The 26,918-nt window shown below is 42.2% G+C and overlaps 1 protein-coding gene across 1 annotated transcript; it reads left to right on the forward strand.

Annotated features, from left to right (window-relative positions):
• Positions 1-4,136: 4,136 nt before the first annotated feature.
• Positions 4,137-25,978, forward strand: LOC133659102 (zona pellucida-like domain-containing protein 1). The gene is made up of 11 exons (XM_062061837.1): positions 4,137-4,196; positions 4,314-4,426; positions 7,951-8,171; positions 8,272-8,456; positions 15,296-15,368; positions 15,467-15,564; positions 15,746-15,826; positions 20,589-20,757; positions 20,838-20,943; positions 25,734-25,754; positions 25,842-25,978. The coding sequence occupies exons 2-11, from the start codon at positions 4,330-4,332 to the stop codon at positions 25,976-25,978; spliced, it is 1,188 nt and encodes a 395-aa protein (XP_061917821.1). The 5' UTR covers positions 4,137-4,196; positions 4,314-4,329.
• The last annotated feature ends 940 nt before the right edge of the window (positions 25,979-26,918 follow it).

Consider the following 26,918-nt stretch of genomic DNA (forward strand, 5'->3'; position numbering starts at 1 on the left):
AGTGGATTTTATAGACTAGGCTCAGTGCAAGTTGTTTAACTCTGTCCTCCACCCTGAGCCAGCCCACTTTAGAGAAGTGGGTAGGAGTGAGGTGTGATCTGGGGTGGAGGTCTAGAAGTAACCTGACTAGCTTGTTCTGGGATGTTTGGAGTTTAGATTTGAGGGTTTTGGAGGTGCTAGGGTACCAGGAGGTGCATGCGTAATCGAAAAAGGGTTGAACGAGAGTTCCCGCCAGAATCCTCAAGGTGCTTTTGTTGACCAGAGAGGAGATTCTGTAGAGAAATCTTGTTCGTTGGTTAACCTTTCTGATTACCTTGGTTGCCATTTTATCACAGGAAAGGTTAGCCTCTAGAATGGAACCTAGGTAGGTGACCTCATCTTTCCTGGTGATAACAATGTCACCCACTTTTATGGTGAAGTCATTGACTTTCTTAAGGTTGATGTGGGACCCAAACAGGATGGATTCTGTTTTACCCAAGTGTATGGATAGCTTGTTGTCAGCGAGCCAGGTGCAAGTTCTACAGAGCTCAGCACTGAGGATTTTCTCCACCTGTGACTTGTCCTTGCCGGATACCAGCAGGGCAGAGTCATCTGCAAACAAAAACAATTCACAGTCGCATGCCGATGACATGTCGTTTATGTATATTAGGAACAGTAAAGGTCCCAACATACTGCCTTGGGGGACTCCACAGCTCACCGAGAGGGGGGGGGGGACACGGTGCCGTTCACCTCTACCACCTGCTCCCTCCCCTCCAAGTAAGATTGCATCCAGCTCCATGAGCTTATCCAACAGTTTAGCGTGGTTAACGGTGTCAAAGGCCTTCTGAAGGTCCAGCATGACCATGCCGCAGTATTTGCCCGCGTCCACCTCATGTTTGATGTGGTCGGTCAGATAGAGAAGGCATGTGTCAGTGGAGTGGTTAGTTCTGAAGCCGGATTGGAATTTGTACATGAGTTTATTAGTGGCAAGGTAACTATCAACCTGTTCATAAACTATTTTCTCCATTACTTTCGAAATGGAACTGAGAATAGAAACAGGTCGGTAGTTGCCAGGTTCCAATTTGCTTCCTTTTTTAAAGAGGGGAGTTACTCTTGATATCTTAAAATCTTTTGGTACTTGGCCTTGCGTAATTGATAGGTTTATTATGTGCGTGATGATCGGGGCAATGATGGAGGCAGAGTCCCTGAGGAATCTGGAGGGAATATTATCAAGGCCGGTGGCCTTGTTAGGGTGGAGCGCGCTCAATCTTTTAAATACCTCATCAGCTGTGACCATTTCTAATTTGAAATCATCGTTGGATACTCCTAGCTTTCTGTAGAAGGCTTTAATGTGTTCTACACCAAAGCGACCAGAGTGGTAGGACAGCTTGTTGACAAGAGTTGCGGCTATGCTGGTGAGAAAGATGTTAAGTCTGCTAGCTACCTCCATTTTGTCTGTAATGAGGGAGTCACCCTCCTTGATGCTGATGTTGGCGAGTCTGGTTTTAAGTTTCTGGCTGCAACCAGGAAGCTGGTTGTTGAGAATTTTCCAGAGCTCACGTGGCTTATTTGTGTTTTCCTCTATTTTGTCGTTAATGTAATTTTTTTTTTTAAGGATTTAGTCAGGTTGGTTGACTTACTTCTTAATTTATTGCATTGCTTTTTGAGGATTGAAAGGAGTAATTTGAGGTTGATATTATTGGGTTGTTTATCTACTTCTGTTTTACATTTTTGGTATTCAGAGTATTTGTCTCGGCGTCCTGCCGGGTCTCTGCCACACCAGAGTCCGTTTGGAGAGACTGGAGGCGATGCGGATGAAGAGACAGGGCCTTGGCTGAATGAGCAGGTATCGGACACCTTGGTCTCCTTAGACCAGGGGTGTCCAAACTCTTTCCACTGAGGGCCGCACACTGAAAAATCAGAGCAAGCAGGGGCCATTTTGATATTTTTTATTTAAAAAACCAATACAATATATGTATAAAAAATATACATTTAGGCCTCCACCCCAAAGGGTTTTGGTCAAAAAAATATAAAGAATGTGTCATTATTCAGTATTATTATTTTTTATTATTATTCATTATTATTCAAGTTTTAAATCTCTAGATAAACATTAAGTCTATCTGTCAATATAACGTTTTTAAAGATGTGTATGCTCTTTTTGTCAAAGAAAACCCATTTTTTAATGGAAAAAACACAAAATATGTAATATTTTCACCCAATAACATTTTTACGTGGAATATTTGACATCATATAATAATTGGAGCCTTAAAAAGGTCAATAACTCGTAACACCATTGATTTTAATTCATTATTATTTTTTGAGCAATGACCCTTAAAAACAAATCACACTATCATTATTGGGGAACCAAAAGGGTCATACTCATTAAAGTGTTAAAAAAATAAATTATAATTTTTTTTTACTGTTTACTTTTAACACAATAATCTCAATAATCTCAACTTCAGAGCTATCCGCCAATTATAAATGTTATTGTTGTTTATGTTTTTTGTTTGTTCGTTTGAGGGCCTTCTTTAAAAAAAAACAGCTCAGTTTTTTATATGGCAAACACAAAATATGCAAAATTTTCCCCAAAAATATCTCAAAGTGGAATATTTAATGTGACGTAATTGGAGCCTTGAATAGGTCAATAATTCATAATGACGTTGATTTTGATTCATTATAATTTTTTAAAGAAATAAACAGTCTGCATGGCAGCTTTGTGTTATTAGAGTAAACATTGCAACATTTTCTTGTTACATTTCACCTGTTTGCTCTTTTATACCATTTTTTATGTTTTTAATTTTTTCCAATCGTATTTTTAAAATGTGCAGTGAAAAAATGACCTGCGGGCCGCAAATGGCCCCCGGGCCGCACTTTGGACACCCCTGCCTTAGACGCATCCTCGCTCATCCATGCGGACTGGACACTGGCCGAGAGTTGGTGGGCGGCCGAGGGTGGAGTCGGCTCTCTTGGTTGCTTTGTTGGGTCTGCTCCTGTCTCTGGCTGTGCTGCCCCCACCCTAGCAGACGATGGCATGGAACACTGCAGAGGCCACCACAGTGTCTATGTTTTTGTTGTTGTTGTTTTACTTTTGTGGCTGTATGTAGAAGTGGCTGGTTGCATCAGCTCTGCTCTTTTAATATATGTAATGTCCTTAATGTTTTCTTTGATGTTTCCCTCTTACACGTGTTTATGTGTGCTATGGCTATGAAGTTTTTTTCATTGGCTTCAGTCTGGACCCCTCTCCAGGGGCCCAGGCTTGGACTGAATTTTTATTATTTTTTTCTCACCCCGCCCGTCCCCATCGTTTACCTGTTTCTCACCTTTTTTGTAAGGAGTGCCGGAAGTTGGCAGACCCGTCAGCGATCCTGTTCTGTCTCCCTGTAATGTTTGTCTGATCTTGAATGGGATTGTACCAAAAATCTTAATTTCCCCTCGGGGATTATTAAAGTATTTCTGATTCTGTCTCCGTCATGAGAGAGGGAAATAAGTGGAGCGAGTACCAGTAGCAATATCTTCCCGTAAAGTGCTGAAATCTTACAAAGTGAGCATGTGTGGACTCTCGGCATTTTTACGTGCACACGTCATTGTGCTAATAACGTGATCAGGCTTTACACAAAAGCATGACAATCATCCTCCAACTTGACCCCAATCGGAGGGTTCCCTTCCCAGGTGGGTCGGCTGACACGATCATTTTACCATAGTCTTAAATTTAAACCTGCACAGACACCATAAATCACATTTAGAGCGTGAGATTAAGCGGAACGAAGAGCTGAGACATGAACATGTCATCCTCATGATGATGCCAGCTTTAAAAGCCATCCCTAAACACGTCCTTCTGGTCACATGAGTCACACAAAAAGCTCATCCAGGCCACTTTAAATCATCAGAAGACAACTATTGTGTGACGGATGAATAGCATCCATTCCCTCACTTTACAGAGTTTCATATTAGTGGGTAGAGGGGTGCATTCATGCGCTCACTCACTCACTCACTCACAAAGACATTGTTCCAGCTTGTAAATTTAAAGAGGTCTGTGTTGGGTTTCATTATTTGCCTCCAGGAGACGACGACCGAGCCCGGGCCACAAAAAGGGAATTGTTTACACAAACCCCACCAATGTATCATTGACCCTTTTTCCGTCCAATCCTAAAAGAGTCGCGGCGTATATAAAACCCTCCGCCACGCTCTCTCATCACCAACCAGGCTGAAAGACTGAGGTAGGTCAATAGACCGCTTGGAAAAGTGGATTTTGCACCGTAATCCCAGATGCCTTTTACGGATTAATTTCCTTTTTAGAAGTGTTTTTGGGTCTGACATTTGTGTTTCTCACACAGAGGGCAGAGCTGGGAGATGGCTTTAATCAGCTTCCTCGTCCTGACATCCTTGTGTATTGCGGGCCGAGAGGCCCTCAGTTTATCTGACTGCGGGACGCACGCCAGACGACCCGGTGAGACAATGAGACCACCTGACCTTCAACCTTACTGCTTTGACTGCCTTCCCAAGGCTCGTATCGGTTTGAGTCTAGACCAGGGGTGTCAAACTCATTTTAGATCGGGGGCCACATGGAGAAAAATCAACTCCCAAGTGGGCCGGACTGGTAAAATCACGGCACGATAACTTAAAAATAAAGACAACTTCAGATTGTTTTCTTTGTTTAAAAATAGAACAAGAACAAATCCTGTTGTTTTTTTTTACAATTACCTGTTGCCGTTAATAGTATAGATACTTTATTTGTTGTTATTTATATTTTCTGAATAAATTATGTAATAATGTTCATCAGTCAACTCACTGGTGTTAATGTCCAATCTATCAAGATAAAAAAATGCTATCAAAATCAAATTACAGTATGTTATTTATGTAGTTTGATCATTTTCCTTGACTGATACTGTCATAGGTGCCGATCTACATGGGTGCTCGGTGTGTGTGTATTAAAATACCGTATGTTTGACACTCCTGACCTAGTGGTAGGCCAAAGAAACAATATTTTATCACAACATCCGGTTTCGGTTTCTAATTAAGAAGACCAAATTTTCGGTGCATCACTTGTCAATAGTGCCCGAATAATAGGCACTATTACACATGTTCAGTGGCCTTGTGGTTAGAGTGTCCGCCCTGAGATCGGTAGGTCGTGAGTTCAAACCCCGGCCGAGTCGTACCAAAGACTATAAAAATGGGACCCATTACCTCCCTGCTTGGCACTCAGCATCAAAGGTTGGAATTGGGGGTTAAATCACCAAAAATGATTCCTGAGCGCGGCCACCGCTGCTGCTCACTGCTCCCCTCACCTCCCAGGAAGTGAACAAGGGGATGGGTCAAAAGCAGAGGACGAATTTCACCACACCTAGTGTGTGTGTGACAACCATTGGTACTTTAACTTTAATACAAAGAATTGCTATTGTGACATCCAGTGGACACATTTAGAACAGCAGTTTCTTTCATTCAAAAATTTCAGGTACATTTTCATACTTTGCAAACTCATCCCGCGGGCCGGATAAAATTGTCCGCGGGCCTGATTCGGCCCTCGGGCCGTATGTTTGACACCCCTGGTCTAGATGCAGGCCTTCAGGGAGGCGTACATACACTTGTAAAGAACATAATGTCATGGCTGTCTTGAGTTTCCAATCATTTCTACAACTCTTATTTTTTTTGTGATAGAGTGATTGGAGCACATACTTGTTGGTCACAAAAAACCATTCATGAAGTTTGGTTCTCTTATGAATTTATTATGGGTCTACTGAAAATGTGACCAAATCTCCTGGGTCAAAAGTATACATACAGCAATGTTAATATTTGGTTACATGTCCCTTGGAAAGTTTCACTGCAATAAGGCACTTTTGGTAGCCATCCACAAGATTCTGGCAAGCTTCTGGTTGAGTTTTTGACCACTCCTCTTGACAAAATTGGTGCAGTTCAGCTAATTGTGTTGGTTTTCTGACATGGACTTGTTTCATCAGCATTGTCCACACGTTTAAAGGCCTACTGAAATGAGATTTTCTTATTTAAACGGGGATAGCAGGTCCATTCTATGTGTCATACTTGATCATTTCGCGATATTGCCATATTTTTGCTGAAAGGATTAAGTAGAGAACATCGACGATAAAGTTTGCAACTTTTGGTCGCTGATAAAAAAAGCCTTGCCTGTACCGGAAGTAGCGTGACGTCACAGGTTGAAGAGCTCCTCACATCTGCACATTGTTTACAATCATGGCAGCGTGAGCGATTCGGACCGAGAAAGCGATGATTACCCTATTAATTTGAGCGAGGATGAAAGATTCGTGGATGAGGAAAGTGAAAGTGAAGGATTAGAGGGCAGTGGAAGCGATTCAGATAGGGAAAATGCTGTGAGAGGCGGGTGGGACCTGATATTCAGCTGGGAATGACTAAAACAGTAAATAAACACAAGACATATATATACTCTATTAGCCACAACACAACCAGGCTTATATTTAATATGCCACAAGTTAATCGCGCATAACAAACACCTCCCCCCCTCCCGTCCATATAACCCGCCAATACAACTCAAACACCCGCACAACACACTCAATCCCACAGCCCAAAGTACCGTTCACTTCCGTAAAGTTCATACAGCACATATATTCCCCCAAAGTTACGTACGTGACATGCACATAGCGGCACGCACGGACGGGCAAGCGATCAAATGTTTGGAAGAAAGCTGCATACTCACGGTAGCGCGTCTGCTATCCAACTCAAAGTCCTCCTGGTTGTGTTGCTGCAGCCAACCGCTAATACACCGCTTCCCACCTACAGCTTTCTTCTTTGCTGTCTTCATTGTACATTAAACAAATTGCAAAAGATTCACCAACACAGATGCCCAGAATACTGTGGAATTTTGCGATGAAAACAGAGCTGTTTGTATTGGGACACAATGGTGTCTCAATACTTCCGCACAATCCGTGACGTCACGCGCAAACGTCATCATACCGAGACGTTTTCAGCCGGATATTTCCCGGGAAATTTAAAATTGCACTTTATAAGTTAACCCGGCCGTATTGGCATGTGTTGCAATGTTAAGATTTCATCATTGATATATAATGTAAACTATCAGACTGCGTGGTCGGTAGTAGTGGCTTTCAGTAGGCCTTTAAGTCAGGACTTAGAGAAGGCCATTCTAAAACCTTAATTCGAGTCTGATTTAGCCATTCCTTTACCACTTTTGACATGTGTGGGGTCATTGTCCTGTTGGAACACCCAACTGCGCCCAAGACCCAACCTCCGGGCTGATGATTTTAGGTTGTCCTGAAGAATTTGGAGGTAATCCTCCTTTTTCACTGTCCCATTTACTCTCTATAAAGCACCAGTTGCATTGGCGGCAAAACAGGCCCAGAGCATAATACTACCACCACCGTGCTTGACGGGAGGCATGGTGTTCCTGGGATTAAAGGCCTCAGCTTTTCTCCTCCAAACATATTGCTGAGTATTGTGGCCAAACAGCTAAATTTTTGTTACATCTGACATCACATGGACAAAGATAAGACCTCCTGGAGGAAAGTTCTGTGGTCAGAAGAAACAAAAATTGAGCTGTTTGGCCACATGCGGGCACCACTGGTTTAGATACACGGCTTCAGGCAGAACACAAATCCATCTACCATATTTTCTTCAAAGTATTTTAAATTAGTGCTGTCAAGAGAGATCTTTTTTAAACAGATTGATCCCACTTTTGAATTTTGATTCATTTTGATTAATCACAGTAAAACTTGACGGCAATAAATTAACTAAAAAAAATAGCCAGATATTTCGACACAAATGTAATTTTATTGTCGTAATGTCGTACAGGATTAAAAAAAAAAAATACAGTACAGGCCAAAAGTTAGGACAACACAACTGATGGTCCCAACCTCATTGATAAAACAAAACATTCCACCCTATTTTGCCTCATTTGCTTCAAAACACTGTTAATATTCTTAGTTTTTTCGTATCAAAGTGAATGACTCCATGCCTTCTTACCATCAGAATACACGGATATTGCAGTGATGTGCGGCACGTCCGCCATTGACCTGGCCATCCAGATCTGCCCGGTTGTCTACACCGGATACAACGAGAGCCTACTAATCCTCAACCGTATCATGGGCAGTTCACACTGTCAGGGTAGGCTCGACACATCTGTGGAGCCCCCAGTGGTGAGATTCAGCTTCCCCATCCGAGAGGGAAACGCCTGCGGGAGTAATTTCATCGTAAGTCATGCGTCCAAGCAATTATTTGGATTTGAGATTTGTGTTACTGAATAATTTCAGCCCATGAATGCCAAGTATAAATAAAATATCCCGTTTCCAGACTACAAGCGCACCGGGGACAGGAATATTCTCCGACTTCTCCAACATCCAAACAGTCAACGTCAGTGGGGTGGTGCGATCTTACGACCCCACTATTGGAACAATCACCTACAACACCGAGCTCAAATATTTCTACTCGTGCGCCTACCCTCTGGAGTACCTCATCAACAACACCCAAGTGGATGTGTAAGTATGCGGTACTCAAAACAACACCTTGACAAAGTGTATAAACCAAGGCCGCCCCTCCTTATATGCAGATCACGTGCTGTGTGTACGGCCCCGGCGATCCGTGCGGGACCTGGTTTTGCGTGAAGACGCGCATTTAAAATGTAATTAACGAACGACAGGGCGCTTCATATGAAATTTGACTGCAAAAGTATTTTGGCAAAATTGCTTAGCATTTTATACTGTCCCTTGTGGCGTTAGTGCTGTACTTGTAAGGCACATGTTCTGGGTTCGAGCCTGTGGCAGGAAGGTTTGCAAATATAATCATGTTCATTTGTTATTTTGCACTAAAAAGGTAATTATCAAACTAATGATTTCCCATTAACTTGTTTTAGTACAAGTCAATCAATAAATCTAAGTTTATTTATATAACCCTTAATCACAAGGAAAAACTCAACTCAATACGACATTGAGAAATCATGTACAAATTAAAATACCCTGCTAATGCTGACACCATTGGCAGCATTTGTATTCAAATTATGTTTACGGATGACATTTTCCCCAAAATAAACAGTTATGATTTTAGTCTTGTTTTCTTAAGTTTCAGCACATTTTTAGCTCCAAAATGTGAGCAGGACTATATCTGACGTCACCTACAGAAGACTAGAGGGTGTAGTGTATGTGTTGGTAGCATCTTTATCCGCGATAAAGAATTTTAAGAAATTATAAAGTTTTCCTGCCAGATACATTATTGCAAGTTGTAGCAATAGAACTAAAAAAGCTCCCTAAATCGTGAAAAATGCCAAAAATGATCAAAAATACCTACCTAGGTTTGAGTTCCATAAGTCCAAAGAAGAGCCAGAATGACCAAAATGTCAAAAATACACCCAGGAATGACGCACAGGGAAGCGGGGAAGAAAAGGGGGAAAACAGCCCAAAATGTGAAAAATGACGAAAATGATCAAAAATACCTACCCAGGTTTGAGTTCCATAAGTCCCAGGAAGAGCCAGAATGACCAACATTTCAAAAGTACACCCAGGGATGATGCACAGGGAAGCAGGGAAGAAAAGGGGAAAAACAGCCCAAAATGTGAAAAATGCGGAAAATTATCAAAAATACCTACCCAGGTTTCAGTTCAATAAGTCCCGGGAAGAGCCAGAATGACCAAAATGTTTAAAAAAAATACACCCAGGGATGATGCACAGGGAAGCAAGGAAGAAAAGGGGGAAAACAACCCAAAATGTGAAAAATTACGAAAATTATCCAAAATATCTACCCGGGATTGAGTTCCATAAGTCCCAGGAAGAGCCAGAATTACCAAAATGTAAAAAATACACTCAGGAATGACGCACAGGGAAGCGGGGAAGAAAAGTGGGAAAACAGCCCAAAATGTGAAAAATTACGAATAATGAATATAAGTCCCGGGAAGAGCCAGAATGACCAAAATGTAAAAAAATACACCCAGGAATGGCACAGAAGGAAGCAGGGAAGAAAAGGGGGAAAACAGCCCAAAATGTGAAAAATGCCGAAAATAATCAAAAATGTCTACCTAGGACTGAGTTCAATAAGTCCCAGGAAGAGCCAGAATGACCAAAATGTCAAAAATACATCTAGGAATGACGCACACGGAAGCAGGGAAGACAAAGGGGAAAACAGCCCAAAATGTCAAAAATGCCGAAAATAATCAAAAATATCTACCCGGATTTTGTTCCATAAATCCTGGGAAGAGCCAAAATGCCCAAAATGTCAAAAATACACACAGGAATGACGCACAGGGAAGCGGGGAAAACAGCCCATGATTGTCACACACACACTAGGTGTGGCGAAATTATTCTCTGCATTTGACCCATCACCCTTGATCACCCCCTGGGAGGTGAGGGGAGCAGTGAGCAACAGCGGTGGTCGCGCCCGGGAATACGTTTTGGTGATTCAACCCCCAATTCCAACCCTTGATGCTGAGTGTCAAGCAGGGAGGTAATGGGTCCCATTTTTATAGTCTTTGGTATTACTCGGCTGGGGTTTGAACTCACGACCTACCGATCTCAGGGCGAAATATGTGAAAAATGCCGAAAATGATCAAAAATACCTACCCAGGGTTTGAGTTCCATAAGTCCTGGGAAGAGCCAAAATACCCAAAATGTCTAAAATACACACAGGAATGACGCACAGGGAAGCGGTGAAGAAAAGGGGTAAAGCAGCCCAAAATGTGAAAAATGACGAAAATGATCAAAAAGTTTTCCATAAATCTGATAAATCCTCATATTCCCAAATGATGGGAATATGAGGAAAGAAAGGACCTCTCCAATCAAATAGGCTCGTGCAAAATAGGATGGACCAAGTGAGTAGAGTGTAATTTGCAGCGATCATTTGAAGTAATCTTAATTTCGAAGACGGACGGTTTTGGTCGAAGTTTGGATGGAAAAACATTAAAACGACTCAAGCCAAATGCAGTCAAGGAATAAAAGACTGAGTCAGAACCTGTGAAAAATTGGCGAAAAAAGAGCAGACCTGGCGCTAAAAAATGAGAAAAAAATAAGGTAAAATACGCCACATGCGGCCCATTAAGATTTTCAATCCGGCCCGCCGGACGTTCTACATCATTTTTTCAGACCTTTAACATGAAAACTGTAGAACTACAGAAAATATTTCAATGGTTGAAATCTGCGCTTTCAAGTGTTATAGGAGTTATTGTGGTAATCTACGTCACAGCAGCTCAGACCAGGAACAGAGCAGAGTGGGTGGAGTTTGTTTTCAGAGCAGCCAGCTCGAAACGCATGCGGAATCAGATTTTTACCTGATAATATATCATATTGTAGGTGTTTATTACACTTTGCATTCATATTTTGCTTTTTTTTTCTTCATTTTTGTCGTGTTTTGCTTGATTGTAAAAGATACACAACTATGGAGGAGCTGGTCTGAGAAGTGAAAGAGGAGCGACGTTCATATTTTGTAAATATTCATATTTTATTGTTAATATTTAATATTGTAAATCCCACTTTCTTTATTTTCATGTACAAACCCTGTTTCCATATGAGTTGGGAAATGGTGTTAGATGTAAATATAAACGGAATACAATGATTTGCAAATCCTTTTCAACCCATATTCAATTGAATGCACTACAAAGACAACATATTTGATGTTCAAACTCCATCCATCCATCCATTTTCTACCGCTTATTCCCTTCGGGGTCGCGGGGGGCGCTGGAGCCTATCTCAGCTACAATCGGGCGGAAGGCGGGGTACACCCTGGACAAGTCGCCACCTCATCGCAGGGCCAACACAGATAGACAGACAACATTCACACTCACATTCACACACTAGGGCCAATTTAGTGTTGCCAATCAACCTATCCCCAGGTGCATGTTTTTGGAGGTGGGAGGAAGCCGGAGTACTCATAAACTTTAAATTTTTTTTGCAAATAATAATTAACTTAGAATTTCATGGCTGCAACACGTGCCAAAGTAGTTGGGAAAGGGCATGTTCACCACTGTGTTACATGGCCTTTCCTTTTAACAACACTCAGTAAACGTTTGGGAACTGAGGAGACACATTTTTGAAGCTTCTCAGGTGGAATTCTTTCCCATTCTTGCTTGATGTACAGCTTAAGTTGTTCAACAGTCCGGGGGTCTCCCTTCTGCTATTTTAGGCTTCATAATGCGCCACACATTTTCAATGGGAGACAGGTCTGGACTACAGGCAGGCCAGTCTAGTACCCGCACTCTTTTACTATGAAGCCACGTTGATGTAACACGTAGCTTGGCATTGTCTTGCTGAAATAAGCAGGGGCGTCCATGGTAACGTTGCTTGGACGGCAACATATGTTGCTCCAAAACCTGTATGTACCTTTCAGCATTAATGGTGCCTTCACAGATGTGTAAGTTACCCATGTCTTGGGCACTAATACACCCCCATACCATCACAGACGCTGGCTTTTCAACTTTGCGCAATCCGGATGGTTCTTTTCCTCTTTGGTCCGGAGGACACGACGTCCACAGTTTCCAAAAACAATTTGAAATGTGGACTCGTCAGACCACAGAACACTTTTCCACTTTGTATCAGTCCATCTTAGATGAGCTCAGGCCCAGCGAAGCCGAAGGTGTTTCTGGGTGTTGTTGATAAACGGTTTTCGCCTTGCATGGGAGAGTTTTACCTTGCACTTACAGATGTAGCGACCAACTGTAGTTACTGACAGTGGGTTTCTGAAGTGTTCCTGAGCCCATGTGGTGATATCCTTTACACACTGATGTTGCTTTTTGATGCAGTACAGCCTGAGGGATCGAAGGTCACGGGCTTAGCTGCTTACGTGCAGTGATTTCTCCAGATTCTCTGAACCCTTTGATGATATTACGGACCGAAGATGGTGAAATCCCTAAATTCCTTGCAATAGCTGGTTGAGAAAGGTTTTTCTTAAACTGTTCAACAATTTGCTCACGCATTTGTTGACAAAGTGGTGACCCTCGCCCCATCCTTGTTTGTGAATGACTGAGCATTTCATGGAATCTACTTTTATACCCAATCATGGCACCCACCTGTTCCCAATTTGCCTGTTCACCTGTGGGATGTTCCAAATAAGTGTTCCTCAACTTTATCAGTATTTATTACCACCTTTCCCAACTTCTTTGTCACGTGTTGCTGGCATCAAATTCTAAAGTTAATGATTATTTGCAACAAAAAAAAAAGTTTATCAGTTTGAACATCAAATATGTTGTCTTTGTAGCATATTCAACTGAATATGGGTTGAAAATGATTTGCAAATCATTGTATTCCGTTTATATTTACATCTAACACAATTTCCCAACTCATATGGAAACGGGGTTTGTATATCAGTTTTGAAGTGATCATGGACCAGGGCAACAGAAACATGCAACCAAGTGTTCAAAATAATAGTCTTACATACCTTTAACGACCCTGTCTATGCGGGGGAATAGGCTCCATTTCTACAGATGAGGTCACACCAAAAGGGCATATTGAGTCTGGCGATTGAAAGGGGCTGTTACAAGTCATCATCATCGGCGGTCACTCGAACGAGTATGACGATCCTCCTGGTAGGGGTGTTTCGCTTTATGGAGGATGCCTTTGCGTGACTTTGTTTAACGTGGGGAGACTGGTGCACAGACAGCCACCACACGATCCTTGACAGAATCGGGTCAAGGTCCAGTGGCATGGAGTCCAGGACGACTGGGGACCCTTTTCTGCTGTAGTCTTCTTCCGCCATCGCAGCCTTTGTGGTAGTTCTTAAATCTACCGTCTTCCGCCTGCTCCGCCGTTGAGGTCTTCACCGTGTCCCTGGCTAGGGGGCAGTCAGGTACTAGGCCTTTGCCAAGGGCCACCTGGGGTAACAGTAAATAAATGATAAATGGGTTATACTTGTATAGCGCTTTTCTACCTTCAAGGTACTCAAAGCGCTTTGACAGTATTTCCACATTCACCCATTCACACACACATTCACACACTGATGGCGGGAGCTGCCATGCAAGGCGCTAACCAGCACCCATCAGGAGCAAGGGTGAAGTGTCTTGCCCAAGGACACAACGGACGTGACTAGGATGGTAGAAGGTGGGGATTGAACCCCAGTAACCAGCAACCGTCCGATTTCTGGCACGGCCACTCTACCAACTTCGCCACGGGGTTAACCTCCTAGTGCCCCATGACCCCATAGAGGAGCCTCCACTGCCGGATGCCCAGGACACAAGTACAGTTAGTCATCAAAAACTAAGTGATATTAAGGGAAATGACTGCCAGATTCATTTTCAGGAGCAACAAGTACATTAAGAGAGCTTGTTAGTAAAACGTTGATCAACCGCACGCTACGGGTCCTTTGAATTCAAGTTTGAGTAAATTAACATATAATATAAAAGATCATCAATCAATCAATCAATGTTTATTTATATAGCCCTAAATCACAAGTGTCTCAAAGGGCTGTACAAGCCACAACGACATCCTCGGTACAGAGCCCACATACGGGCAAGGAAAAACTCACCCCAGTGGGACGTCGGTGAATGACTATGAAAAACCTTGGAGAGGACCGCATATGTGGGTAACCCCCCCCCCCCCCCCCTCTAGGGGAGACCGAAAGCAACGGATGTCGAGTGGGTCTGACATAACATTGTGAAAGTCCAGTCCACAGTGGATCCAACACATCAGCGGGAGTCCAGTCCACAGCGGGGCCAACAGGAAACCATCCCGAGCGGAGACGGGTCAGCAGCGCAGAGATGTCCCCAACCGATGCACAGGCTAGTGGTCCACCCGGGGTCCCGACTCTGGACAGCCAGCACTTCATCCATGGCCACCGGACCTATGCAACTCCCCCTCGCAAGGGACAGGGGAGAAGAGGAGAGAAGAAAAGAAACGGCAGATCAACTGGTCTAAAAAAAGGGGGGGTCTATTTAAAGGCTAGATTATACAAATGAGTTTTAAGATGGGACTTAAATGCTTCTACTGAGGTAGCATCTCTAACTGTTACCGGGAGGGCATTCCAGAGTACTGGAGCCCGAATAGAAAACGCTCTATAGCCCGCAGACATTTTTTTGGCTCTGGGAATCACTAATAAGCCGGAGTTCTTTGAACGCAGATTTCTTGTCGGGACATATGGTACAATACAATCGGCGAGATAGGCTGGAGCTAAACCGTGTAATATTTTATACGTAAGTAGTAAAACCTTAAAGTCGCATCTTAAGTGCACAGGAAGCCAGTGCAAGTGAGCCAGTATAGGCGTAATATGATCAAACTTTCTTGTTTTTGTCAAAAGCCTTGCAGCCGCATTTTGTACCAACTGTAATCTTTTAATGCTAAAGAATGCTGCTTTGGGCCCTAATATAGCCAAGGATGGCCCTGATATGAACATTACTATTCCTTTCTAGGTCGTCCTCCTCCATTGCCCTGAAAGACAACAATGGAAGCTTCATCAGCACCCTCAGCATGACTTTGTACCAGGTATCACCCTTTTTTCCGGACCAACACACTTTATCACTAACTCTTCCTAAAGAGCTTATGTGTTTTTGTGTTTGTCAACTCGTGCCTTCTTTGTCCAGGATGAAAACTACACCACGCCTCTCATCATGCCACCGCAAGGCGTGGAGCTACGAAAGAAGCTCTACGTGGAGGTCATTGCCTCCAACCTGACGTCGCAGTAAGAACCTATCACGCTGTTGTCGGCTCTTTGAATTGATCAGTTGGTTTGATATTTCCTGTGTGACGACATGCGAGCTTTATCCATCAATACCACGCGTCTTGATATTGTAAATGTGAGGATTCCACCTGTGACCTGGAGTCTCTGACTCGGTGCTGGGGACCTCATTCTCTCTCCACAGGTACTATGTGCTTCTGGACCGCTGCTACGCTTCGGTGTCCCCGCATCCGAACAACTCCACCTTCTTTAATCTCTTTGTCTCGTAAGTCCAAAGAAAGCAGAAACCGCAACACAAACGTTTAGTTTATGACTCTTTTAAACCAACTATTTTATTCAATACTGGATCGGTTCGCAGTTGAGTGTGAAGTGACTGGGATGAGAATCAGCACCTCCAAGTCTGAGTCCATGGTTCTCGCCCGGAAAAGGGTGGAGTGCCATCTCCAGGTTGAGGAGGAGACCCTGCCCCAAGTGGAGGAGTTCAAGTACCTCGGAGTCTTGTTCACGAGTGAGGGAAGAGTGGATCGTGAGATCGACAGGCGGGTCGGTGCGGCGTCTTCAGTAATGCGGACGCTGTATTGATCCGTTGTGGTGAAGATGGAGCTGAGCCGGAAGGCAAAGCTCTTAATTTACCGCTCGATCTACGTTCCCATCCTCACCTATGGTCATGAGCTTTGGGTTATGACCGAAAGGACAAGATCACGGGTACAAGCGGCCGAAATGAGTTTCCTCCACCGGGTGGCGGGGCTCTCCCTTAGAGATAGGGTGAGAAGCTCTGCCATCCGGGGGGAGCTCAAAGTTCAGCCGCTGCTCCTCCACATGGAGAGGAGCCAGATGAGGTGGTTCGGGCATCTGGTCAGGATGCCACCCGAACGCCTCCCTAGGGAGGTGTATAGGGCTCGTCCGACCTGTAGGAGGCCACGGGGAAGACCCAGGGCACGTAGGGTAGACTGTCTCCCGGCTGGCCTGGGAACGCCTCAGGATCCCCCGGGAAGAGCTGGACCAAGTGGCTGGGGAGAGGAAAGTCTGGGCTTTCCTGCTTAGGCTGCTGCCCCCGCGACCCGACCTCGGATAAGCGGAAGAATATGGATGGATGGATGGAATACTTTATTAATTGTCTTCAACTTTTCTATAGACGGTTGAGTCCTTGTCTATATGACAAACTGAGGCTTTAGGTTGAAGACTTGGGGATGAGGTTACTGTAAACTAGGGGTCGGGAACCTTTTTGGCTGAGAGAGCCATGAAAGCCAAATATATTAAAATGTATTTCCGTGAGAGCCGTATAATATTTTTTTTAACAATGAATAGAACTAAATGCATGCATTTTTAAGTAAGACCAACATTTTTTGAGTATAATAAGTCTCTTATCTTACCATTAATGCAACTTCTGGTGCTGCATGGCTTTGCTGATGGCTTTGTAGTCTGGTTGATACGTGGTTATTTTTAACACTGTGATTACCAGCGGAATTATTCATTACTTATCATGTTAAGCAGTGTCAGCTAAAGCCACATCTGGCTCTAGAGCAGGGGTGTCAAACTCAAATACAGAGTGGGCCAAAATTTAAAACTGAACAAAGCCGCGGGTTGAACAAATTAACCTTTTAGTAGGGACCCAAACAAGTTTTGCATTGAATATTGAACAAGCAAGGCTTCTATAACTTTATAGTGACATGCAAAATCGACTTTCAAATAATAATAATAATAATTAAAAAATATCAATGGCATATCAAATACAATTGAAATAAAAATTGAATGCCTCTTTTCTATTTGCAGCCTTCTGAGGTAAATATCAACATTAACTTTTCCACAGGCTAATAAATTTGAAAATAAAATAACAATGAATAAACCAACCATTCAGGACTTTAAACTGCTGAGTTTGCAACACACTGATCTCATCTGATGTGCCCAAGCCAGATACCTGGCATCTTTTCTTGGATGCTAGTTCATTAATGTCGGGGCTCAGGCTTTGAGCTGAGGCAACCTTCATTATCGAACGAAGGTGTTCATCAGTCATTATATCTCGTAGCCCACCCGGACGACAGTCTTGGGGGCCTGCCTTAAAGGCACTGCCTTTAACGTCCTCTACGTCACGTCCGCTTTTCATCCACTCTAACAACGGGCCGGCCCAGTCACAAGATATGTGCGCACACACACGTGAATGCAACGCATACTTGATCAACAGCGATACAGGTTACACTGAGGGTGGCCGTATAAACAACTTTAAGTCTGTTAGAAATATGCGCCACACTGTGAATCCACACCTAACAAGAATGACAAACACATTTCGGGAGAACATCCGCACCGTAACACAACATAAACACAACAGAACAAATACCCAGAACCCTTTGCAGCACTAACTCTTCGGGGACGCTACAAAATACACCCCCGCTACCACCAACCCCCCCCCCCCCCTCAAATTGTTATATTATCATGTATTCCGAAAATATGTTTTGTTAAAATAAAGAAAAATACTGTACTTAAATACCTGCTTGACTTATGATTTCAAAACAAATTATCAATCAAATTGTAGACTGTAAAATTGACAATAGATTTTACGGTTAAATTCTGTCGGACTGAGTTTTTTTACTGTAAAATCAACTTTGGTATTGTTTTTTTTCCATATACAGTAAAACTTCTAAAACAGTAAAAAACAAACAAACAAAAAAACATTAAAAAACAAGATTTTATGGTAAAAAAACAAAAAACAGTGACAGCTCTGTTGCTTGAATTTTACTGCTAAAAACAGTGGTGTTGTTTCTCCATTCCATTCCATTTGTTCAATGTTTTTATATGCTGTAAAAAACCCACTGCTTTTACTGTGAAATTCTGGTGACTGCCAGTTTTTAAAGTCAAAAGGTTTTTATTTTTTTTGCAGCTTATGTAAAATAAAAAATATTGTTAATGCATTATACATATACAGTATACACATGTATATTCATATCCGTTAACCTTCCTGACCTATTTCATCCCTACACGCCTGTTTTGCAGGTTTCCCTGCTCTTCAGGGGATTTTATTGAAATTCAATCAAATTTCAAGAGCAGGGAAACCTGCGAAACAGGCTTGTAGGGATGAAATAAAATGCTTATTCTTTTCTTACTAAATATATTCGTTCTATCCCTTTTGGCATTAAAAATCATGTACTGCATGCAATTGCACATCTTTTAAAATTCAATATTATCAAAATGTTATATTATCATGTATTCCGAAAATATTTTTTGTTAAAATAAAGATAAATGCTGTACTTAAATACCTGCTTGACTTATGATTTCAAAACAAATTATCAATCAAATTGTAGACTGTAAAATTGACCCCCACAACGTGGTAACTACAGTAGGGAAGGGATACATACGGCCCCATTCCTGGAGTACCTAATCAACAACACCCAAGTGGATATTGCAATGCAGTCTGCTGAAAATGATGGAAAGCGCCACTTTACATAGCAACTGACGCTGTCCTCAAAGTTGGAATTGCCACAATACACATTTTAAAGGCCTACTGAAACCCACTACTACCGACCACGCAGTCTGATAGTTTATATATCAATGATGAAATCTTAACATTATAACACATGCCAATACGGCCGGGTTAACTTATAAAGTGACATTTTAAATTTGCCGCTAAACTTCCGGTTCGAAACGCCTCTGAGGATGACGTATGCGCGTGACGTAGCCCGGGGAACACGGGTATGCCTTCCACATTGAAGCCAATACGAAAAAGCTCTGTTTTCATTTCATAATTCCACAGTATTCTGGACATCTGTGTTCGTGAATCTGTTGCAATTATGTTCATTGCATTATGGAGAAAGAAGCTGAGCAAGCAAAGAAGAAAGTTGTCGGTGCGAAACGGACGTATTTTTCGAATGAAGTCAGCAACAACAGTACACAGCCGGCGCGTCTTTGTTTACATTCCCGAAAGATGCAGTCAAGATGGACGAACTCGGATAACAGAGACTCTAACCAGGAGGACTTTTGACTTCGATACACAGACGCCTGTAGAGGACTGGGACAACACAGACTCTTACCAGGATTACTTTGATTTGGATGACAAAGACGCAGACGTGCTACCGTGAGTATGCAGCTTTGGCTTCTAAACATTTGATCGCTTGACCGTATGTGCGCAACTTTTTTTTTGCGTATGTACGTAACTTTTTTAAAATATATAAGCTTTATGAACCTTGGGTTAGGTGAACGGTCTTTTGGGCTGAGTGATTGTGTGTGTTGATCAGGTGTTTGAATTGTATTGGCGTGTTCTATGGAGCTAGGAGCTAGCATAGGAGCTAGGAGTTAGCATAACAAAGACGTAGGTGTTTTTAAGCAGGATTAATTTGTGTCATATTAAATATAAGCCTGGTTGTGTTGTGGCTAATAGAGTATATATATGTCTTGTGTTTATTTACTGTTGTAGTCATTCCCAGCTGAATATCGGGTCACCCCCGGCTCTCACAGCATCTTCCCTATCTGAATAGCTTCAACTCCCCACTAGTCCTTCACTTGCACTTTACTCATCCACAAATCTTTCATCCTCGCTCAAATTAATGGGGAAATTGTCGCTTTCTCGGTCCGAATCTCTCTCACTTCATGCGGCCATCATTGTAAACAATAGGGAACTTTGCGTATATGTTCAATTGACTACGTCACGCTACTTCCGGTAGGGGCAAGCCTTTTTTTATCAGATACCAAAAGTTGCAATCTTTATCGTCGTTGTTCTATACTAAATCCTTTCAGCAAAAATATGGCAATATCGCGAAATGATCAAGTATGACACATAGAATAGATCTGCTATCCCCGTTTAAATAAAAAAAAATCATTTCAGTAGGCCTTTAAGATATTCAACACTCTACTCCCATTTGGCGGGTAAAGTGGATAGTGCACCCCCCAATTTGTCTTACGTTTCATGTGTCAGGTAAACAGCGACGCAATGGGATCAAATGAGTTACATTTCTCACAGTATTCCTATCGTTAATGCACTGCCCTGTATGTATCTGTGCCACAATGGGACACTTGTGAGGTTCACCTCTCATTTAAAGGTGCTCCATTGACCAGCTGACCACCATCCTGGAGAACGGCGACAGCCAAAAGGCCCGCTTCCACTTCTCGGCGTTCCGTTTCATCGAGCAGCAGAACGAGACCATCTCCACCTACTATCTCCATTGCATCACTCGACTCTGCGAGCCGAGCACTTGCAGCAGCTTCAAGGTAAAGGAATGTTGACTGTTTGTGTTTTAAACCGAAAACCCCATGAGATCTTCAGCTTGAAACGGATTTTTGATCCACAGCAATGCAACAGGAGGAGGAAAAGGACCGTGGAGACGACCGTGGTGAAGGACAGCATCGCGGAGCCGTCTGTGCTCACCATGCCGATAAAAGCCAGGACTGATGATGGTGTGTACCCTTGTAATTATCTTTCTGTACACTAGGAATTTAACCAACATTTTATTGCTGTCCGACGACAACCACGTCATTACAATTTTGTCACTTTTTTTATCTCCATTGAATCTCCACTCAGTACTAAAGACATACTTTCAAATACAGTACATGCCAAAAGTTTAGACACACATTCAATACGTTTACTTTATTTTCATGACTATTTACATTGTAGATTGTCACTGAAGGCATCAAAACTATGAATGAACACATGTGGAGTTATGTACTTAACAAAAAAAGGTGAAATAACTAAAAACATGTATTATATTCTAGTTTCTTCAAAATAGCCACCCTTTGCTCCGATTACTGCTTTGCACACTCTTGGCATTCTCTCGATGAGCTTCAAGCACATCTGTGAAGTGAAAACCATTTCAGGTGACTACCTCTAGAACAGGGGTGTCAAACTCATTTTAGCTCAGGGGCCGCACGGAGGAAAATCTGTGCACACGCGGGCCGGACTATTACAACCATAGCATTAAAACAAAAAAAAAACTTCAGATTGTTTTCTTTGTCTTACTTTGGCCAAAAATAGAACAAACACATTCTGAAAATATTACAATAAAATATGGAAAAAAATACAAGCAGCGGTAAAGTTTAGATCAGGGGTATCAAACTAATTTTAGATCGGGGGCCACATGGAGGAAAATCTATGCCCAAGTGGGCCAGACTGGTAAAATCACGGCACAATAACTTAAAAATAAAGAAAACTTCAGATTGTTTTCTTTGTTTAAAAATAGAACAAGCACATTCTGAAAATGTACAAATCATAATGTTGTTGGGTTTATTTACACCTACATGTTGTAGTTAATAGTATTCCATCTTTGTTTGTCGTTATTTATACTTTCTGAATAAATTATTAGATAATGTTCATTAGTCAACTCATTGGTGTTCATTTTCAATCCATCAAGATAAAAAAATAATATCAAAATCAAATTATAGGATGTTATTTATGTAGTTTGCTCATTTTCCTCGGCTGATGTACAAACATCGTGTGGTTTATTTTTTGTATTGCGACATCTAGTGGACACATTTAGAACAGCAGTTTCTTTCATTCAAAAATTTCGGCCCATATTTATACTTACCAAACTCATCCCGCGGGACGGTTAAAACCAGTTTGCGGGCCTGATCCGGCCCTTGGGCCGTACGTTTGACACCCCTGCTCTAGAAGCTCATCCGGCAAAAGAAACAAATTAAAAAAAAAAAAAATCCACTGCAGAAGATGCTGGTTCTCAGGAGGATATACTGTGAAAATAAGCTACAAAAAAAAACATAATTGAAAACAGAAAACACAATATTGCACTTCAAACATCATTGGGACTGCACTTTTCCACCCCGAAGCATTTTGATCTTGTTGAATAAATATAAGTCAAATGCGCCAGAGAATATGCATTTTTACCAATTACTCATATTAGCCCTATGGCAAAGCTAAACAAAAAAAAGGACACATTTGTTCCTAAAGACCAAAATGGTTTGATTATTGAAAGCCATCAAAAATGCTGTTTCTGATGATCGACGTGTAAAAATGTTTGTGTCGTTTGGACTTTGCAGTTTTTTGTTAAAAATGTCACACTTTAGGAAACAATGCATTTCCACGCATTGTTTAGGAAATCATTGTTACTGTAAATGTCTGACCCAATTCAGGGCATTATAATTGTAATAATTAATGATAAAGAATAATACAAATACTAATACTATTAATATTATTACTACTACTACTAATAATAATATTAATAGGCAAAAACATACAGGGGTACTAAAAAAAATAGATTCACTTCCAAATATTTATTCAAATTCTAAATCCATTAATCATTTTCAAGAATCCGTTAAAAAAGCCCAAATTGCGTCCTGGTCCTGGGTCCTGGTTCTAACACCAGTTAAGGTTTGTGATGTGGTTTTTGGGAAGCCTTTTAAAGTAAAACTTAAAAAAAAAAAAAAAGTTTTATTAAAAACAAATGACATACAGTGTTGTTATTAGCGGTGTACGACGTTATTTTTACTCGTAACGAGTAATCTAATTAATTACTTTCACGTACGTTACATTGTTACCGATGCATTTGATGTAACGTGGCACACAGTGTCAGAAGCACAGCAAGTTACATGCAGGAAGTAACTTTTTTTTTACGAAAGAAAGCAACAACCAGAACTCAACACTAAAATAAACTTATTATCAAATAGGAAGAGGCAACATCTCACAGCAAACAATACACATGTCAGTGCCGGCACACACACACACACACACACACACACACACACACACATACATTCTTGTATTTGTTACCTTCTTTAGACCTCCGAAAAATGCCTACCTCTTTAGGACCACTCTTTCTAGATATATAAAGATTTGTATTTACAACATTAATAATATATACAAATTATGCAAATATAAAAAATATAAGCTTTTAGTTAACTGTTATTTTTTTGAATTTTTTGTTTGTAATTGGCTTTTAATCTTCATTATTTACTTCAAGTTACTACAGTATGTCTCTATATACACATTTATTGTATTAATTTTGGCCAAAGGGGGCGCATTTCAATTTCTTACACACACTTGTTGTTTCATATGTTGCCCAGAGGGGGAGCACTTCAAATGTTTACACACACTTGTTATTTCATATGTTATCCAAAGGGGGTGCACTTCAAATGTTTACACACACTTGTTATTTCATATGTTGACCAGAGGGGGAGCACTTTTAAAACCGACACAGTCAATTTGAAAAATCCCTCCTTTTTGGGACCACCCTAATGTTGATAGATTTCACCACCAGGGGTGAAAATGAGACATTCCCTATTAGATGCAATGGTTTTCCGTATCGGGACCATGATTTCGTTTCTAACTTGTTCACCGGTCCTCATATGGAAGGTACTTTTCCTTGTTGATGTCTCAAGAAGGGTAGAAATACAAGATCACACACACACTCCTACTACTACTACTACAAGCAAATTATTGCAATCCTTCCATAGCCTGTTTGTGGACAACAGCCATCAAAGCATGTTCAATCTCTGTATTAACTAGCGCTAACACAATCCAGTGAAAAGATTCCACACAACTGTTATGTATTTTAGTATGTACTGCTTTTATATTTCCTGTATTATGTATTACTACTTTGAACTGTTTTATATTTTCATTTTTATCCTGTAAAGCGTCTTTGAGTACCCTGAAAAGCGCTTTACCAAATAAAATGTATTATTTATTATGATTAACTGTCACTGCTAAGCTAACAACACAGTTAAGCTAAAATGCTGCTCTCGCACGTCATTTGGCAACAGGCACCGCCTTTTAAAGGCGCACACACACACTCTGCTCTCATGAAACGTCTTCTCAACTGCACAAGACTGATATTTGAAGTATTTTAAACACGTAAATTACTTTCCCTAATAATTCATTACATTTATTAAAGAGTAGTTCCGTTAGTAATTCAGTTACTTTTGTCATGATCCGTGGTCAGGATGATGTTTTTGTTATTTTCTGTTAGTTTTGGACTCTTTTAGTTCCTGTTTGTGACACCTCTTGAGTTTGGTTTGGTTGCCATGGCTGCTTTTTGTTTTCACCTGCCTCTGGTTAGTGGTCGGCACGCTCAGCTGCTGTCAACCACTAATCAGAGAGCTTTTTATTCACCTTGCTCGCCACGCTCAGTCTGGCTTCCTTGTTTGCCAATGCAACAGTTACAATGGGTATTCCTTATTTTCTTGACTTCTAGTTCATGTGCTAAGCTTCGCCATAGCTCCCATGCTATCAGAACGGTTTTTGGTATTCTTGTGTTTTGCATGATTTATGGACAATAAATCATTCCTACCTCACGCTTTTGTTCGGAGTTTTCCGACTGCCTTCCTGGGAGAACGACCCCGCATAAAGATGCGACCCCGCCGTGACAGAAGGAAGCCAGCATTCAGTTCCCCCGCAGCGGAGGTCGAGGAGATGGTTGAAGGTACTGTACGTGGGAGGTGTTGCGCGCAAGCTGGTCCCGATCAGCTCCGTGTGGCCCGGGGACGTTACCGCACCACCGCGGTACCGGACGCGTCGGCGAAGACTGAAGCCGTCCAGAAGGGCTTCGCTTTGCGGTCAGGACGCGTCGCTCCCGCAAGCTCCTCAGCATTCCGGACCCGCAGTGCCAGTTCGTCTTGGAGGTGGACGCTTCTAATGAAGGAGTTGGAGCAGTCCTGTATCAACGCTCTCAGCAGGACGGGAAGATGAATCCATGTGCCTCTCTGTCACGGCGGGGTCGCATCTTTATGCGGGGTCGTTCTCCCAGGAAGGCAGTCGGAAAACTCCGGACGAAAGCGTGAGGTAGGAATGATTTATTGTCCGTAAATCATGCAAAACACAAAAATACCAAAAACATGAACTTGAAGTCAAGAAAACAAGGAATACCCATTGTAACTGTTGCATTGGCAAACAAGGAAGCCAGACTGAGCGTGGCGAGCAAGGTGAGTAAAAAGCTCTCTGATTAGTGGTTGACAGCAGCTGAGCGTGCCGACCACTAACCAGAGGCAGGTGAAAACAATAAGCAGCCATGGCAACCAAACCAAACTCGGAGGTGTCACAAACAGGAACTAAAAGAGTGCAAAACTAACAGAAAATAACAAAAACATCATCCAGACCACGGATCATGACAACTTTTTGGGAAAGTAACAAGTAATTATGATTAATTGCTTTTCAAAAACAATTTTCCTGAACGCTGGTCATTAGTCGGCCAGGACTGGAAGGTTTACGCCTCATAATGAAACACTCTCTTACCATTTTCTTGCAGCCACTCAATCCAAGGAAGAGGGTAAGCATATTTCCCTCAGGGCCACTGCTCGGTGAGAATAAACACCGTTAACATTTTCTGCGACGTGTTCCGTACTTTGTTGCACAGCCCAGTCCGGCGGCGAGTTGGACAACAGGAGCGCCTCGGTCGGCCTGGGGATCGCCGTAGCCGTCCTTGTAGTCGTAGGCGTGGCGGCCGTTTTGACGGCCACGACTTTTTATCGAAAGCTGAAGCGGCTCAGCTAGCAGCTGCCAGAACTTGGCCAAATTTGATGAATTGGCGAAAAACCACGGGAGCACTATTTCCTCCGCAGTTACGGAAGGTGAAGGCTAATGGATGTACTGTACATCAAACATGATTTGACATGAATCCAAGTGGAAATAGCTTCTTGTGCATGAATCCTGACTGACTTTCGATGGTACACTATATTGGCAAAAGTAGTTGGCCACCTGCCTTGACTCACATATGAACTTGAAGTTCCATCCCATTCCTAACCCATAGGGTTCAATATGATGTGGGTCCACCTTTTGCAGCTATTACAGCTTCAACTCTTCTGGGAAGGCTGTCCACAAGGTTGCGGAGTGTGTTTTTAGGGATTTTTAACCATTCTTTCAAAAGCGCATTGGTGAGGTCACACACTGATATTGGTCGAGAAGGCCTGGCTCTCAGTCTCCGTGCTAATTCATCCGAAAGGTGTTCAGGTCAGGACTCTGTGCAGGCCAGTCAAGTTCATCCACACCAGACTCTTGTCATCCATGTCTTTATAGACCTTGCTTTGTGCAGTGGTGCACAGTCATGTTGGAAGAGGAAGGGGCCCCGCTGAAAATTGTTCCCACAAGGTTGGGAGCACGGAGTTGTTGAAAATGTTTTGGTATCCTGGAGCGTTCAAAGTTCCTTTCACTGGAACTAAGGGGCCAAGCCCAACTCCTGAAAAACAACCACACTCCATAATTCCTCCTCCACCAAATTTCACACTCCTACCACTTTGTGGCTGAGTTGCTGTTGTTCCCAAACTCTTCCGTTTTCTTATAGTAAAGCCGACAGTTGACTTTGAAATATTTAGGAGCGAGGAAATTTCACTACTGGATTTGTTGCACAGGTGGCATCCTGTGACAGTTCCACGCTGGAAATCACTGAAAACGGCCCATTCTTTCACAAATGTTTGCAGAAACAGTCTCCGTGCCT

Source organism: Entelurus aequoreus, linkage group LG10 (genome assembly GCF_033978785.1).
Source record: "Entelurus aequoreus isolate RoL-2023_Sb linkage group LG10, RoL_Eaeq_v1.1, whole genome shotgun sequence".
NCBI lineage: Eukaryota > Metazoa > Chordata > Actinopteri > Syngnathiformes > Syngnathidae > Entelurus > Entelurus aequoreus.